Below are 18843 nucleotides of genomic sequence, written 5' to 3'. Positions count from 1 at the left end.
GCAGTACTTTCTGAGTGAAATAGTTAATTTGTAAATATATTTTCTTTGGGTAAAATTGTTTGCAAATTGGGAATGATTTGCCTCAAACCATGCCAATAGCGTATGCAAATGTGATCACTTTCAATGAACAATTAACAGGTTTAGTTTTGGGTTACAACAAGCAGATTCGAAACATTTAGCAAAAGTAATATCAATATTGGATAAAAGAATGAGGGATTTGGATTGCAGGTTTTCCACCACTGGAACCAATTCAAGGCTTTCCCTTCTAAAGCAACCCTGACAGTCGGCATTCTTTCCTCCTCACGGACTTCCCTTAATCGAAGATATGTTTCTAATATGTTAGTCCACCCATAGGCCTCCTCTCCTAAAAAATCAGGGATATCCAATTTTTTCCATTTTGAGCAGGAGACTACAGAACTTTTCTCCTCGTTATCTTAGTTGCCCTCATTGCCTCCAATTGCGACTGAATCCTCATCAGTCTGTTTCGTTGTTGAAGACAATTTCTCCACCACCACTGTAAGTCCCCAAATCATGTCTTCTAGACATTGAAACCTCTTATGATACTCGTTATCCTGTTCTTGCATCATCTTTTCAAGCCCATCCAATCTTGATTCCATTCTTATATTCACCATGCCTCAACAGCTACTACAGGACTAGAAAAGAGACTTTGAATACCAGTTGATAGGTACCCTGAATTTACAAGAGAACTCCAAGATAGATTATTTGATGTTTATTAAGAAACCAAACAGTATTGTTCTACCAATGTGGTAAGAACAAGAACAACCATGTACCATTTTCAAGGTATTTCGAAAGGACTTGTCTCTCCTAACTTTTTCTGTTACAAAATACTCCAAAATTGCCTGCTCACCTCTCATAAGACTATTTATAATAGTCTGTTACAGTTATGTAACTACAACTGTACTAACTACCTTCTTTTTTTTCTTTTGTAAATTGTACCAAACCTATCATAATCATAAAAATAAAGACAAGACTGCCTTCCTACTTGTGCTAATAGTCTCTGTTGAATCTGTAGGATATCATACAACTAACATAATCATAAAAAGGATAAGAACATTTTGTACACCTAACCTTCTTCAAATGGCCATTTCACAATGAGATTGTCACTGGCACAAATGCTAACAAAATTTGTTAGTTTACGAAGATAGAGTCTTTCCAATGCCAGAAATGAATATGAATACCCTATAATCCTGATTAACTATTGAATATTGGCCAAACATATATTTCAATTGGCTGAGAGCATTCTTAAGTTTGGGAAGATACCTTTCAAATTCTCTTTGCCACATTCATCCTCAATGTCTATAATGTGCTCAAGTCCAGGATATTCCTCAATTCTCAAGATTTCCAACATCAGAGGAAAAATTTAGAATGCAGTTCATGTCCTTGATTAAGATTTGGACTCCTCAAGGTAGAATTGTCCTGTATCTAAGACATCTCAGAGGAAAAATTTAGAGTGCAGTTCATGTCCCTGGTTAAGATTTGGACATATATCAGGTTAATGGAAAAACATGAATGTATAAGACATTGAAAATAATAAAATTTTTGGATAATTGAATGGTCCCTACATGTTGAGCTGTGACAAAAGAATCATTTGGCAGTTTGACAAATATAGGTTTGATCTTGTATAAACTGACAATATTTTTTCTTATGGGTCACATGGTCAGTGACCCCTGTGTCTATAATCTAGAAAAAATTACCTTGTCTGTCTCCTGATGTATTTCGTTGTCCTGGATTGACACTATGTGAGTGAGAAGAATTGTCAATGATTTCTAACATCTTTAGCAATTTTTGTATCTGTTATGGAGTGAAGGAACTCAAATAATTGTCAGTTTTGGCTTGTTAGATGGTTTGGGTCTTTGTATAAGCAGAATCCTCTTTGCAAACATTAGTCATTTTGTCCCCGAGGTCAAATTACATATTACTTGGCTAGATTAACCACCTAAATGAACTCGACCCTAAGGCCAATCCACCTACAAAGCATGACCAAATGGTCCAACCATGAACTCGACCGAATGGCTAATTCATATGCAAGCCACCCAACTCGCCCCAAACCAAACTCCTAAGACTGGGGGACTTATGTTCCTACCCGACCCAATAGGTATATTATGAGCACAATCCAACAAGGCCCTTTAAGGCTCTTCAATATGAAGAAATCCAAACCTATACCTATTTGGGCCATATTTACATATTATAACTAAATCTCAGTAGTTTGGCATGTTAGTTATTATTTATCCTTTTGTTATTATTTATTAGATTGTGATTATTCTTCCCATATAAGTGTTATTATAATATGATAACAACTCGTATTGATCCTATAAATATATTTTTCAAGGAATGCTCACTTCATAAACACTTATACACTCGATTTTGCATAAAGATCCTAACTCTCAAACTGAGCATCAAAAAGTCTTAAAGTATAAGTTTTAGAATTTAATATTTTTATGAATGACTTCAATTTTATAGATTTAAATTTAAAATATTTAAATATATAAAATGTCTCATCATATTTATTTAATCTTTATTGTTGATAAAAAAAATTATATGTATAAAAATCAATTTTTTTAAAAAATATTCTATGATTAATTTTTTTCATTAATAACTTTATTTTTATCATTTGATTTTCGAAAAGAAAAACTCTAATAAAATTCAATAACAATTATTAGTGGGTAAGGAATATTCATAGATTGGATAACATGATATATAAACATGTCTCATCAACAAATAAATAATTAAAATTAATTCAAATTGTGATTGTTTGAATCAAAATATTCAATGTTATTTTTGTGCCTGATGCGAATAGAAGTATATAGTGAGATTGAGTAACCAAGTTTAATTGAAATTAATAAAAGATATTGTTTGAACAAATCATGGAATGATTATTTGAATGGGTTAAAAGTTATATTATTAAAATGCTTTTTAAAACATCTTTGTAAATTAATTAAGTATGTTTGCTGCCGAGTTGATATTTCTAATATCTTTTGCTTGAATGAAGAATTTTGGCTTGGACAAATATAAAATAGAGATGCAAACCTTCTCCTCGATTCTATTTTCACTCTAGTAAAAATAGAGCTTAAAATTAATGGTGTTCTCTACTCTATTTGCTCAAGTGAAAATAACTATATAATTCAATCTTACTTTTTCTTAAATTTCTCTCAAATGAGAAAATCTTCACTTAAGCTAACCTGTTTTGGCTCAAGTTAAAATTCAATATTTTTTTTTATTTATTGTTTTCTTGTCTATTTAATGAATTGTTGAATGTATATTATAAATGCAAAATAGCAGTTTGTATAATTCATTTTTTCTTAAGTTTGTTTTTTAAGTAAATTATGTTGTAAGAAAATGATTATTGAAATTGATTGAATTAATTGAATTTGGGGTCAAACATATAGGATGATGTGTGAACAATTATTTGAATTATGTATTAAGTATTGACACTTATGATATAACGTAGATCTCGATAATCTAAATCAAATAGAGTGATATATAAGACTATTTAGAATAGTATGTTACAGTTATGTAATTACAATTGTACTAACTATAGACCTTCGTTTGTAAATTGTATCAAATCTATCAATAATCTTCCATGAAGATTCATATTGTCTTCAAGGTGAAAGTTTAGAAATTCTTTATGAATATACATTCCTGATCAGCGTTGTAGAGATTGAAAAAGAAGAAAGAAACCCTAATGCTTGGAAGAAAAGGAAGGGAAACTCCGATGGCTTCCCCAGCAGCAACAAACTTCGTCGGCGACAACCTGAGTTAGTGGAGGTGTGTTGGCGTTCGTGTGTGTGTGACCACTGTTCTGACTTTGTATTGAAAAATATCAAATGTTGCACAGATAGAGAGAGTTTCTAAGTTTCCAGCGTGGCCAGACGTTAGTCACCTCACCTGATTATTAACGCCGTTTGTTTTAGAGGACCAAAAATTATGGTTTCCTTAAGGAGAGGGATCAAAACGTACAAAGTTTGAAATAGGGACGAAAAACAAAATCGCTTGCTAATTGAGAGACTGAAAACATATTTAACCCAATTACATATTACTCGGCTAGATTAACCACCTAAATGAACTCGACCCTAAGGCCAATCCACCTACAAAGCACGACCGAATGGCCAAATTATATTATGAACTCGGCCTCAACGCCAATCCACCTACAAAGCATGACCAAATGGTCCAACCATGAACAACCGAATGGCCAATTCATATGCAAGCCACCCAACTCTCCCCAAACCAAACTCCTAAGACTGGGGGACTTATGTTCCTACCCGACCCAATAGGCATATTATGAACACAACCCAATAAGGCCCTTTAAGGCTCTTCAATATGAAGAAATCCAAACCTATACCTATTTGGACCATATTTACATATTATAACTAAATCTCAGTAGTTTGGCATGTTAGTTATTATTTATCATTCTGTTATTATTTATTAGATTGTGATTATTCTTCCCAAATAAGTGTTATTATAATATGATAACAACTCGTAGTGATCCTATAAATATAACTAGTATTTTTCAAGGAATGCTCACTTCATAAACACTTATACACTCGATTTTGCATAAAGATCCTAACTCTCAAACTGAACATCAAAATTTTTTTTGCAAGTGGATATTTCCCCTCAGGACAAGGAAGTTCATTCCCAATAACAAGCACGTTCAAAGCCATCATTAAAATCTTGTCACCTATTCACAAATCTACACTCTAGTTTTGAAGAACAAGTATTGTCATATTTAGTGATTAAATGCTTTTCAAGTTAGGCTTTTTAGTATTCATGAAAGTTGTATATTCAGATGTTAGATTTACAACTGCTTAGGAATAATTTAGAAAAGAGGTCTAAAACTCTAGTTACCACTATTTTATTAATAAAATATCACACTACCAATATTTGTTGCAATTTTTTGACTTTTAAGTATAAACGTTTTTTTTTTAGAACTTGAGGTATATTTATAAGAATTGTTGCTTATCTTAATTTTTCTATGAATTATATTTGGACATGATTGGATGAGTTAAAGTTGATATAATTTGTTACTTTTAACCATAGTGACGAAATGATTTATATCATAAATTATTTTAATTAAATTAGCCCAACCTATTTTATGTATTGTTATGGTACATCGATATAATTATATTGGATATATACTCTAGAAAGTATTAAGGTAATTATGCAATAATATATATATATATATATATATATATATATATATATATATATATATATATATATATATAAAGTTGTTTCTAAATGGATAAAAGCTTTAATTATAAGTAATTTTTAATTTTAACTTGTTGAAGAAAAATTAGGAACTCCGTAGTTGATGTAAATCAGTTTGCTCCAAGAGTCTACAATCATGTTATTTTCACTAGAGTTTCCCAAAAGTCCTCAAATAGATTGGTTTGTTCCAAAAGTCTTGTACTTATTTCAAGAGGTCCGAATTGTGCACAAAAAAAAGATCATTATAATTGTGACGTTGATATTAAAATACAAAAAATGAAGAAGTGAATACCATTAATCTCAAAACAGAAAAGGTACTGCAAGTGGCTTTGAGCACTTCCTAATTTTTGGTGATGAAGTTTACTTCCAAACTAGCACATGAAGTTTAGTAAATGATATCTCAGTACTCTTTTAGTGAAGATGTCATTATTTAGGTCTAAAGGAAAAATAAGTTACATAAAGGAACGAATAGCCTTTTTGATTTTTGGTAACACTTGTTTTGTCGTTGTAGCCAAGAGCAACCTCTTACACAACAACAAACAAGATAACAGACATACAACAAAATGAAACAAATGAAATATAGGAAGTAAATTGAAACTAGTTGATGAGAGCAACCTTAACAATAACAATGAACAACGAAAACCCTCACGGGATATTTGTAGCAGCCATGCGATTGAGCTCATATTCACTACACAAATCTGACCATTTGTAAGCCACGTCAAACAATTCTTGCTCAACTTTTCTTTTATCTTCCAACATTTGAGATCTGTCCTTCATCACATTTTCAAGCTCTTTTTTGTACCCTATAGTTTCGGCAATGCATTTATTCTTTTCCTTCTCCAAAGATGATAAGGCAGCCTCACAAACTTTTATTTGTTCCTTCAAAACAACTTCCTTCAGTTGAGCTTCATTGTAGAAATTCTCTGCCTCAGAAATTTTGGAAACAAGAGTAGTGGCCACCTCATTCTGACAAGCTTCAAGCTTTCCCAGCTTGTCGGTGGCAGCAAAGCCTTGCTTAAAGGAGCGTAGAATGGTTGGGAAATGTTGGAGCATAGTGTCTATAATACGTTTGAGTCCATCTGATAGAGTCACATCTTTGAAAGGAAGGTTGGACAGCAAATTAAGAGTAGACCAAAGACGAAGAGTGTCAGTTTCAGAGCTAACTACGTCCTTCAGAGACATCTTCAAAAACTTTTCTAGTTCAGCGAGGGTCTTTCCCACTGGGCTATCTTTACTCTCTTTTCCTGATACAAATAAGCTTATGACATCGTTGGTCCCAAAGTCCGGAATAATTTTAGGATGGTCAATTTCTTTAGCAGTGCCCGCCTCAGTTTGGCTGCTCGTAATTTCACTCTGAGAGGAATAAGGAGAAAATATATAACAGACAAGACGTTAGCATCAAGCCATAATAATTGCAAAGCATTTAGTTTCTTAATACCAATTTTGATAAAATCATAAAAATACAAGGAGTAGAAGTTAAACTATGAACGTGACGGAAACAGATTTATTAAATTTAAATCCCAATTTGAAATTCAGTATGTTTTGTTTTTCTTAATTTTATTTATGCGGAAAATGATAAATCAGAATGACAACATCATATTTATATTAACCAAATAAGTAGGAGATGTGAATTGTTTAAAATAAACTTACATGTAGATATGATTTACTTTGGAAAGTAATTTTCTGGTCCAACTGAGTATTAACAGGTGGAGAAAGAATTGATGAAGCTGCCATATTGATGAAGCTCACATTTTCGGGTGTTTCACGTAGAGGCATGTTCAAACAACTTGGAGTTGACCTTTCAACTGGTTGTGAGCTTGTTAATGTTGTTGCTATTCTTGGTATTTCTGAAGTGGAAACTTCTGCAACAAATTCCTCCTCTGCTTCTTCATTTCTCAGGGTCCCAATGTGGTCATTAGAAGCAACACCTTCTTCCAAGCTAATCTTAGGCCCATCAGCTCGTTCAACAGCCTGAGAATCTTGTACAATGTGAGTTGCAACACCACCTCCAATGCCAATGTCTTCAACACCAGTTGACAAAGATTTTGTCTTAGCACCCTCTGCTGCAGGCCCCTCTTTAATACTATCATTTCTTACGTCCCCAATCTCCTGTGTATCACAAATTGAAAAAATATGATTGAGTTAGTGGCTCTAAAGTTACTAAAGATATCACAAAGATATGATTGCGAAAAAATATTACAAAGATAGTCTATCACTGATGCTAGAACTTTTCCAATAAATGTGTCATTTTCACCAATACAATTTCAATGCTAAACCTAAATTTGGTAAGGTAACTATCATTATAACTAGTCCACTAATTTCTTTCAGTGACGAAAAAATATGTAATTATTATTAATTACATTTTACATTTTTGTATGTTATGTTTTATAAATGTTTATGAACTTTATTATTGATGACGAAATGATCAGCAATACGAAAAAATTAGGATTTAAAATCTGCGAGAACAGAAACTAGATGTAAGAATAATCAATAGATCTTTCATTGATTACCCAAAATGAAAATAATCAAAGGGATATAAGTTTTGTTGTCTTAATCATTTGTTGAAACTGAAAATGTAAGATAATAGGTAATTTTAGTAATATGCATCTCATAAAACATAGAATTTATTAAATTTATAATGATGGAAGTGAAAATGAGGAAAGATAGATAAGTTTACATTAACAGAGAGAGATACCTCGATAGATAGTGTAGAAAGAGAAAGAGAAAGATTAAGAGAAAGAGATGATAAGTAGAGCTTCTTCCATTGCAAAGAAAAGGATTAGAATTTCTTGATAGCTCGAGAGAGAGATGAAAGTAATGCATTGCTTGAATCACTCCAACACGCAACACAACAGAATAAAACCACACTTTCTCAACACTCTAACAACCATATATACCTTTTTCTTAACAATTGGTTCTTTTCTTTTCCACCAAGATAATGAGTGTTCAGAAGTTGATACTATGTATCTATACTCATCCTATCAATAAGCGGGTAATTAAAATGATCATACCTATTACTTATTACAGATTTTACCTTATAGATATCCTTTATTACACTTTTTTTGCCGTTCTTATATCATACTCAACTCTAGAGTCTACACTTGTGTGCTCGTGTATCCAACACAATCAACACATTCTTATTTCATTCTGTTTTGACTTTGTTGTCATTTTCAGTGCATGTTGATTCTGTGATATATTGCTTAAATGAGAAAGTATCAGGTGCAAGCCATGAATTGCTTAAGCCATGTTAACTTGTTTCTGTTTCTTACTTTCTTAATCAGTTCTAGCACCTATCTTAGGTTCATTTTGAGTGCTTCCCTGCTTGATAGATCGTTTATTGCATAAGTTTAAATTTTTGGAATTCCAAGCACCAAACTGTTTGTGAAAAGTCTTGTTGGGTGCTGTTTTTGCTGGTTAAGTCAATCAGCGATGTCGTCGGAAATCAAACCCGTTGCGGCAACACTCATTGTGCCACGAGAATGGAGTATGCGCCTGGCTCTTCGAACTAGCCTCCCTCGTCCCAAGAACGAATAAAGTTGTATATTTGGATGTTAGATTTACAACCGCTTAGGAATAATTTAGAAAAGAGGTCTACAACTCTAGTTACCACTTTTTTTATTGGGAATATATCACACTATCAATATTTGTTGCAATTTTTTGACTTTTAAGTATAAACGTTTTTTTTAGAACTTGAGGTATTTATAAGAATTGTTGCTTATCTTAATTTTTCTATCAATTACATTTGGACATGATTGGATGAGTTAAACTTGATATAATTTGTTACTTTTAACCAGTGACGAAATTATTTATATCATAAATTATTTTAATTAAATTAGCCAACCCTATTTTATGTATTGTTATGGTATATCGTTATAATTATATTGGATATATACTCTAGAAAGCATTAAGGTAATTATGCAATAATATATATATATATATATAAAGATTTTTCTAAATGGATAAAATCTTTAATTATGTTGAACGGTTGAAATATTGGTGTATGGTTATATGTAGAAGATATTAAGTTATAAAGTGTTACATATGGTTATAAGCCAATTCATTTTTAACAACTTATTTACTTATTTTTACAATTAATCAACTTAAATATTAGAAACTCCATAGTTGATGTAAATTATTTTGACTAGAGTTGCCGAAAAGTCCTCAAACAGATTGGTTTGTTCCAAAAGTCTTGTACTTATTTCAAGAGGTCCAAAATTGTGCACAAACAAATATCATTACAATTGTGGCGTTGATATTTGAATACAAAAAAAAAATGAAGAAGTGAATATCATTAATCTCAAAACAGAAAAGGTATTGCAAGTGGCTTTGAGAACTTCCTAATTGTCGGTGATGAAGTTTACTTCCAAACTAGGAGATGAAGTTTAGTAAATGATATCTCAATACTCCTTTTAGTGAAGATGTTATTATTTAGGTCTAAAGGAAAAATAATATTAAGTTACATAAAAGAACAAATAGCCTTTTTGATTTTTCGTAGCACTTGTCTTTGTAGCAAAGAGCAACCTCTTACACAACAACAAACAAGATAATAGACATACAACAAAATGAAACAATTGAAATATAGGAAATAAATTGAAACTAGTTGATGAGAGCAACATTAACAATATCAATGAACAACGAAAACCCTCACGGGATATTTGTAGCAGACATGCGATTGAGCTCATATTCACTACACAAATCTGACCATTTGTAAGCCACGTCAAACAACTCTTGCTCAACTTTTCTTTTATCTTCCAACATTTGAGATTTATCCTTCATCACATTTTCAAGCTCCTTTTTGTACCCTATAGTTTCCGCAATGCATTTATTCTTTTCCTTCTCCAAAGATGATAAGGCAGCCTCATAAACTTTTATTTGTTCCTTCAAAACAACTTCCTTCAGTTGAGCTTCATTGTAGAAATTCTCTGCCTCAGAAATTTTGGAAACAAGAGTAGTGGCCACCTCATTCTGACAAGCTTCAAGCTTTCCCAACTTATCGGTGGTAGCAAAGCCTTGCTTAAAGGAACGTAGAATGGTTGGGAAGTGTTGGAGCATAGTGTCTATACTACGTTTGAGTCCATCTGATAGAGTCACATCTTTGAAAGGAAGGTTGGACAGCAAATTAAGAGTAGACCAAAGGCGAAGAGTGTCAGTTTCAGAGCTAACTACGTCCTTCAGAGACATCTTCAAAAACTTTTCTAGCTCAGCGAGGGTCTTTCCTACTGGGCTATCTTCACACTCTTTTCCTGATGCAAATAAGCTTATGACATTGTTGGTCCCAAAGCCTTGAATAATTTTAGGATGGTCAATTTCTTTACCAGTGCCTGCCTCAGGTTGACTGCTCGTAATTTCACTCTGGGAGGAATAAGAAGAAAATATATAACAGAAAAGACGTTAGCATCAAGCCACAATAGTTACAAAGCATTTAGTTTCTTAACACCAAATTTTATAAAATCATAGAAAAGCAAAAAGTAGAAGTTAAACTATCAACGTCATGGTAACAAATTTATTAAATTTAAATTCTAATTTGAAATTCAGCACGTTTTGTTTTTCTTAATTTCACTTGTGCGACAAATGATAAATCAGAATGACCACGTCATGTTTATATTGACCAAACAAGTTAGAGATTGAATTGTTTAAAATATGCTTACATGTGGATGTGATTTACTTTGGAAAGTAATTGTCTGGTCCAACTGAGAGCTAGCAGGTTCAGAAAGAATTGATGAAGGTGCCATAATGGTATTCTTTGTTATGGTTTCCTCCACAGCAACTTGCTCAATTTTCTGCACAATAACAAAAAGATATGTAGCTTTGCATACTTGACTACTTTCTGTGATGTGCTAGATATGTTATTACTGATAGAAGGGGACATGCATATTAATTTAAAACAATTGATGGTATTTTTGTTTTCCATTTAGCAGAGGAATTTCGGGGCCACTTACAATTTTTCCAAACGGCTTTTGTTGGTTCATCAAACACGGTTCACTAATCCGCTGTTTGTCCACCAATGCCTAAACAAAGTAATGAATAAAATAACTATACTCTCGATACTTTTATTTCATCAAATACTCGGAAAAATGTTTATTAGACTCACATTTGCGGGTGTTTCACGTAGAGGCATATTCAAACAACTTGGAGTTGGCCTTTCAATTGGTTGTGAGTTTGTTAATGATGTTTCTATTCTTGGTATTTCTGAAGTGGAAACTTCTGCAACAAATTCCTCCTCTGCTTCTTCATTTCTCGGAGTCACAATGTGGTCATTAGAAGCAACACCTATTTCACCTTCTTTATCAACCAAGTCAAAACCTTCTTCCAAGCTAATCTTAGGCCCATCACCTTCTTCAACAACGTCCCCACTACTACACCTGTTTAACAAACTTAAATTGCTTGCCAGAGAACAAAAAACTCAGAAATTGATGCTATCAATTTTGTTAGAATTACATATGCCACCAAATGTATACTCATCTAACAAAATAGTCATACCTCTTAGAATTCTCATCTATTTGTCTCCGTGCGACGTCCTCTCCCAGCTTAGGATCCCTCGCCACAACACGTTGACGCATTTCCTCTACCCATGAACTCTCAAATCCAACTTCAATAGCTTCTTCACATAGTTTATGGAACTCTTTTTCACTTTCAGGAATAATACTATCCACACTTTCCTTCTGGAGGAACAACAACATATCTGCCAAAATTTTCAACCTCCAAGCTTGAAAGCGCTCACTAAACTTCTTGGAAGCATTCCAGAGATGAGGATATGTTGTTATTGCCTCCACCAGAAGAGAAATATGTGCATCATCCAGATCAACAAAATGTTTATATGCTCCCAATCTTGTACGGATATCTGCAGAAGCTGTAAAAAGTTTGAGAGGGTGAAATGAAAATATAGGATGGAAATGAGAAAATAAGAAATCAGAAACCTGAAGAAATGTCATTGTTGTTGTTAGGAGCAACATATATTCCCTCTTGGTTATGCAAAAGGTTCAACCCTTCTTGTACTTGGATTCCTTGGCTTGCCACTATTCCTGGCTTGCCTTCATTCATCTTATCATCTTGTTCAACTACCCTGGCAATGTGAGTTGCAACAGCACCTCCAATGCCAATGTCTTCAACTCCAGTGGATGAAGATTTAATGCTCTCATTTCTTACGTCCTCAATCCCCTGTATATAACAAATTGAATCAATAAGATTGAGTATTAAAGGACCACCATTTTTAATATACATCATGTGGTGGTATGATAGTGGTTTCTTACTGTTGTTTTTTCGAGTGCATGTTGGTCTCCAAAGCCTCCTTCACTGTTTGATTCCTGATTCACCGACTTTCATTTCAATTATCGAACAAGCAAGGTAGGAGTTGGTCTTAATACCACAAAACCCATTTTTAAGTGTAGTAATCGTTGCACTTATATGCTCAGGTGTTTTATGCAGAGAAATTGCTATACAAATTAGAGGTGGGCTTCTAAATTCTAAAATAGGAGTTGGTATTGCTAGTCTCTGACTAATGCAACTTTTCCAATAAGTGTTGCCAGTTTCATCAATACACTTCACAATGCTAAAGCTAAGTTTGGTAAGGTAACTTTTATTTCGACGATACTTCCTTCTTTTCCATATTTAGTTTACTAATTTCTAGTTGATTCATAATTAGTTGGCTTATCATGACATTATTTAATGCAGTTCCTTGTTTGATACCACTCAATATTTTGCAATTCACACAAATCTAGAAGATGTTTAATTTGGTAGAATATTTTCATTCTTTTTTATAAAATTGAAATGAAAATATGCATATCAACCTCATGCCATTTGAAAGGGAACAACCAATGGTGCTTTTCTTTGTTTTCTGAATCAGGGGACAGCAACAATTTTGATTGTTCATAACCCTCTTCAATAATTTGTTCCTTAGCTTTGAGTAATATAAATCTGTTAGAATTCCAAGAGCTTATTTTATGCTCATATATGAGTGTGCTTCCTGAATATTCAAGGGACTTACCTTTCTCACACATTCAATATACCTATCTCTCTCAAATTGGACGATGATAGTTTTTTGATGTGGCAACAACAAGTGCTTGCTAAAGGTTTCCAACTCATGAAGTTCTTGGAAGGTTGTGATATACCACCACAGTTTAGAATTCTTGAAGATGTATTAAATAACAAGCTCAATCAAGAATTTCTCAACTACGAGATGCAAGACCAGCTGCTGGTAGCATGGCTTCTAGCATCAATGCATACACCTATTCTTACCAAAATGGTAAGTTCGATGGTAATTCTCATGTCAAATTTGGGAAAAGTTGTGTATCTACTACGCCTTCCATTCAAGAACCAAGATCAAAGTGCTCAAGAATTAATTCAGGCAACCAAAAAGAGACTGTAACATCACAACATATCTTCGTGATATCGAGAAGATTGTGGACACATTAGCTGCTATAGGAGCTCCTATTTCAACTGATGAACACATTGAAATTATTTTAGATGGGTTATCAGATGAATATGACAGCTTCATCACTTTTGGTCCTTCATCTTCAGCAAACAATTCTAGAAACAGGTTATTTGGTTCTTTACATAAAAATAACAACTTTTTCCACGTATCAAAGTCATAATAGAAACTCCAAATCTTTTGGTTCCAAAAATTCAAATAGCTCTCTTCTTGCTTACCGTCTTCTTCTGGGTCCAATTCGAAAGTTCAAAGTCAAATATGAAACAAGTTTGGTCACACAGCTCTCACTTGCTTATACCTGATAATCAAACTACTATTTCTGCTAATCACTATATGCCTATCTCCAAAAAATACCGACACTCCTTCTCTGTTGGGCACTCCTTCTACGGTCAATGATCCCTTGTGCTATCCTAACAAGGGTGCTACTCATCACATAACACATGATCCACACAATTTCACATCAAAGAGAACTTACTCTAGCAATGAAAAGTGAAATTAGGTAATGGTACTGGTATGTCTATCTTACATGTTGGTTCAACTTCTTTTTCTTTTCCTTCCAATAAAACCTTACTACTCTTATCTAATCTTTTACATGCTCCTAATATTTTCAAAAATCAGATTAGTGTTTGAAAATTTGAAAAAGATAATGATGTTTATCTTGAATTTCATGCTAATTTTGGTTCTTTAAAAAGCAGGACAGAAATTAGGTCATCCTTAAAGGGTTTCTTAAAAGCTAAACTACATCAATCACCCTTTCACCCATCAACAACTGTATATTCTCACCCTTTGGAACCTTTTTACATAGATAATGGGGACCAGCTCCTATTTCTAGTACAGATGGTGCAAGATACTGTGTAGCCTTTTTAATTCCTTACTCAAAAAGTTTTTTGGGGAAGCTTTTCTTACTGCTGTGCATATTATAAGCATTCTACCAACTCAAGTCTTAAATGGTCTTTCTCCTTTTTCGAAATCTTTTTAAAGGCTTGTAGCTAAAGGCTTTCATCAACAAGTTTTTATTTCAGCAACACTGTTTCGTGAAATTTCCAAGAGAAACGGGTTGCTTCTGGTAGTAGTATTGAGGCAAAATATTGGAGTATTGTTGTTTTGTTGTCTGAAATTACATGGATTTCCTCTCTTCATGAATTTCGTCTTCCTTCTTTTGTTCCAACCATTTACTTCGACAACTTATGGATTGTTTTATTAGCCGCAAAACCTATTACGCACTCTCACATCATTTTGAATTTGACTTACACTTTGTTCGTTCATTTGCAAGGTAGATATCAGGTTATTGACATCATTACCAAACCTAGATTTACTACTTGTTTTACTAAGTTTAAAGATAAACTTAAAGTGGAATGTAATCTAAGTTTAAGGGGATGTTAGTAAATAAACAAATTCACTTCTGTTATATTAGTTCTTCTTCGCTGCTTTCTTATATATACCTCTCTTTGTAATCACTCTTCTTCTCCTTTATATCTTACAGTAGGACATATCATTTTCTTTTCAACAAGTTAACTTCAATGAAATATAATTCGTTATTTGGACTATATTGTTTTTATAACACAATCACCATGAATTTTGCAGAAAGTGTCGCAGATTTCACATAAAGGATCACATTGATTTGTTTTAGAAAAAGGAAGATCAAATTTAGTAGGTTAAAATTGAAGAAATTGTTTTAATAACGAGACAGAAAGAGCTATTAAACTTTTTTTTATTGTATTTATATTCATAGATTGGTTGGCTCTAACCTCTGATGAAGTGAACTCACTGCTACCACCAAGAGTAGAATCTTCATCAAAATTTCTTATGACACCCTCTATGTCCCACATATAAAGTGCAGTGTTTTCGAAATCTATAACAAAAAAAATATCATGTCACAATGAAACACAAACAAAAGGGGATACAATCACAACTTTTCATGATGGATTTAAAACTAAAAAATGACAAAAGCTTCATGATAGGAATCTTTTTATCACCCATGAAAATAAAGCGGTGACTCTATGCCTAAAAAGGATGGTTTTATTTACAGTAGTGTTCTTCATAACTAAAATTACTAACTTAAAATTAAAAATCATGGCAGAAAAAAATTAATTTGTGTTCACTTTAAAACATTCAGGTGAGTACTCGGCTGAAAACTTGAAGCAGTACTTTCTGAGTGAAATAGTTAATTTGTAAATATATTTTCTTTGGGTAAAATTGTTTGCAAATTGGGAATGATTTGCCTCAAACCATGCCAATAGCGTATGCAAATGTGATCACTTTCAATGAACAATTAACAGGTTTAGTTTTGGGTTACAACAAGCAGATTCGAAACATTTAGCAAAAGTAATATCAATATTGGATAAAAGAATGAGGGATTTGGATTGCAGGTTTTCCACCACTGGAACCAATTCAAGGCTTTCCCTTCTAAAGCAACCCTGACAGTCGGCATTCTTTCCTCCTCACGGACTTCCCTTAATCGAAGATATGTTTCTAATATGTTAGTCCACCCATAGGCCTCCTCTCCTAAAAAATCAGGGATATCCAATTTTTTCCATTTTGAGCAGGAGACTACAGAACTTTTCTCCTCGTTATCTTAGTTGCCCTCATTGCCTCCAATTGCGACTGAATCCTCATCAGTCTGTTTCGTTGTTGAAGACAATTTCTCCACCACCACTGTAAGTCCCCAAATCATGTCTTCTAGACATTGAAACCTCTTATGATACTCGTTATCCTGTTCTTGCATCATCTTTTCAAGCCCATCCAATCTTGATTCCATTCTTATATTCACCATGCCTCAACAGCTACTACAGGACTAGAAAAGAGACTTTGAATACCAGTTGATAGGTACCCTGAATTTACAAGAGAACTCCAAGATAGATTATTTGATGTTTATTAAGAAACCAAACAGTATTGTTCTACCAATGTGGTAAGAACAAGAACAACCATGTACCATTTTCAAGGTATTTCGAAAGGACTTGTCTCTCCTAACTTTTTCTGTTACAAAATACTCCAAAATTGCCTGCTCACCTCTCATAAGACTATTTATAATAGTCTGTTACAGTTATGTAACTACAACTGTACTAACTACCTTCTTTTTTTTCTTTTGTAAATTGTACCAAACCTATCATAATCATAAAAATAAAGACAAGACTGCCTTCCTACTTGTGCTAATAGTCTCTGTTGAATCTGTAGGATATCATACAACTAACATAATCATAAAAAGGATAAGAACATTTTGTACACCTAACCTTCTTCAAATGGCCATTTCACAATGAGATTGTCACTGGCACAAATGCTAACAAAATTTGTTAGTTTACGAAGATAGAGTCTTTCCAATGCCAGAAATGAATATGAATACCCTATAATCCTGATTAACTATTGAATATTGGCCAAACATATATTTCAATTGGCTGAGAGCATTCTTAAGTTTGGGAAGATACCTTTCAAATTCTCTTTGCCACATTCATCCTCAATGTCTATAATGTGCTCAAGTCCAGGATATTCCTCAATTCTCAAGATTTCCAACATCAGAGGAAAAATTTAGAATGCAGTTCATGTCCTTGATTAAGATTTGGACTCCTCAAGGTAGAATTGTCCTGTATCTAAGACATCTCAGAGGAAAAATTTAGAGTGCAGTTCATGTCCCTGGTTAAGATTTGGACATATATCAGGTTAATGGAAAAACATGAATGTATAAGACATTGAAAATAATAAAATTTTTGGATAATTGAATGGTCCCTACATGTTGAGCTGTGACAAAAGAATCATTTGGCAGTTTGACAAATATAGGTTTGATCTTGTATAAACTGACAATATTTTTTCTTATGGGTCACATGGTCAGTGACCCCTGTGTCTATAATCTAGAAAAAATTACCTTGTCTGTCTCCTGATGTATTTCGTTGTCCTGGATTGACACTATGTGAGTGAGAAGAATTGTCAATGATTTCTAACATCTTTAGCAATTTTTGTATCTGTTATGGAGTGAAGGAACTCAAATAATTGTCAGTTTTGGCTTGTTAGATGGTTTGGGTCTTTGTATAAGCAGAATCCTCTTTGCAAACATTAGTCATTTTGTCCCCGAGGTCAAATTACATATTACTTGGCTAGATTAACCACCTAAATGAACTCGACCCTAAGGCCAATCCACCTACAAAGCATGACCAAATGGTCCAACCATGAACTCGACCGAATGGCTAATTCATATGCAAGCCACCCAACTCGCCCCAAACCAAACTCCTAAGACTGGGGGACTTATGTTCCTACCCGACCCAATAGGTATATTATGAGCACAATCCAACAAGGCCCTTTAAGGCTCTTCAATATGAAGAAATCCAAACCTATACCTATTTGGGCCATATTTACATATTATAACTAAATCTCAGTAGTTTGGCATGTTAGTTATTATTTATCCTTTTGTTATTATTTATTAGATTGTGATTATTCTTCCCATATAAGTGTTATTATAATATGATAACAACTCGTATTGATCCTATAAATATATTTTTCAAGGAATGCTCACTTCATAAACACTTATACACTCGATTTTGCATAAAGATCCTAACTCTCAAACTGAGCATCAAAAAGTCTTAAAGTATAAGTTTTAGAATTTAATATTTTTATGAATGACTTCAATTTTATAGATTTAAATTTAAAATATTTAAATATATAAAATGTCTCATCATATTTATTTAATCTTTATTGTTGATAAAAAAAATTATATGTATAAAAATCAATTTTTTTAAAAAATATTCTATGATTAATTTTTTTCATTAATAACTTTATTTTTATCATTTGATTTTCGAAAAGAAAAACTCTAATAAAATTCAATAACAATTATTAGTGGGTAAGGAATATTCATAGATTGGATAACATGATATATAAACATGTCTCATCAACAAATAAATAATTAAAATTAATTCAAATTGTGATTGTTTGAATCAAAATATTCAATGTTATTTTTGTGCCTGATGCGAATAGAAGTATATAGTGAGATTGAGTAACCAAGTTTAATTGAAATTAATAAAAGATATTGTTTGAACAAATCATGGAATGATTATTTGAATGGGTTAAAAGTTATATTATTAAAATGCTTTTTAAAACATCTTTGTAAATTAATTAAGTATGTTTGCTGCCGAGTTGATATTTCTAATATCTTTTGCTTGAATGAAGAATTTTGGCTTGGACAAATATAAAATAGAGATGCAAAC

General features: G+C 32.9%; 3 protein-coding genes across 3 annotated transcripts in view; all 3 read right to left on the bottom strand.

The window, feature by feature from the left end:
• LOC148201245 (uncharacterized) overlaps window positions 1-18843 on the bottom strand; it is a 69699-nt gene that overhangs the window by 24383 nt on the left and 26473 nt on the right.
• LOC148201248 (uncharacterized) lies at window positions 9819-10994 on the bottom strand. The gene is made up of 2 exons (XM_088111363.1): window positions 10875-10994; window positions 9819-10578 (listed from the first exon to the last, which is right to left on the bottom strand). Exons 1-2 carry the CDS (start codon window positions 10956-10958, stop codon window positions 9871-9873), a joined length of 792 nt encoding a protein of 263 aa, XP_087967489.1. The 5' UTR covers window positions 10959-10994; the 3' UTR covers window positions 9819-9870.
• LOC148201247 (uncharacterized) lies at window positions 11106-12387 on the bottom strand. The gene is made up of 4 exons (XM_088111657.1): window positions 12144-12387; window positions 11707-12076; window positions 11318-11588; window positions 11106-11234 (listed from the first exon to the last, which is right to left on the bottom strand). The coding sequence occupies exons 1-4, from the start codon at window positions 12265-12267 to the stop codon at window positions 11106-11108; spliced, it is 894 nt and encodes a 297-aa protein (XP_087967783.1). The 5' UTR covers window positions 12268-12387.

Source organism: Vigna umbellata, chromosome 4 (assembly GCF_029865625.1).
Source record: "Vigna umbellata cultivar VRB3 chromosome 4, Vumbellata_1.0, whole genome shotgun sequence".
Lineage (NCBI taxonomy): Eukaryota > Viridiplantae > Streptophyta > Magnoliopsida > Fabales > Fabaceae > Vigna > Vigna umbellata.
Note: the sequence above shows the minus strand (reverse complement) of the source record. Positions and strands in the feature narration are given on the sequence as shown.

Bases quoted from the DNA above. Each gene is read 5' to 3' on its own strand.
- LOC148201248 (XM_088111363.1), bottom strand. From the start codon at position 10,958: ATGGCACCTTCATCAATTCTTTCTGAACCTGCTAGCTCTCAGTTGGAC. The intron at 10,579-10,874 runs GTAAGCATATTT...TATTCCTCCCAG, and splicing joins AAAGTAAATCACATCCACAT to AGTGAAATTACGAGCAGTCA.
- LOC148201247 (XM_088111657.1), bottom strand. From the start codon at position 12,267: ATGAATGAAGGCAAGCCAGGAATAGTGGCAAGCCAAGGAATCCAAGTA. The intron at 12,077-12,143 runs GTTTCTGATTTC...AACTTTTTACAG, and splicing joins CAACAATGACATTTCTTCAG to CTTCTGCAGATATCCGTACA. The intron at 11,235-11,317 runs GTGAGTCTAATA...TACTTTGTTTAG, and splicing joins TACGTGAAACACCCGCAAAT to GCATTGGTGGACAAACAGCG.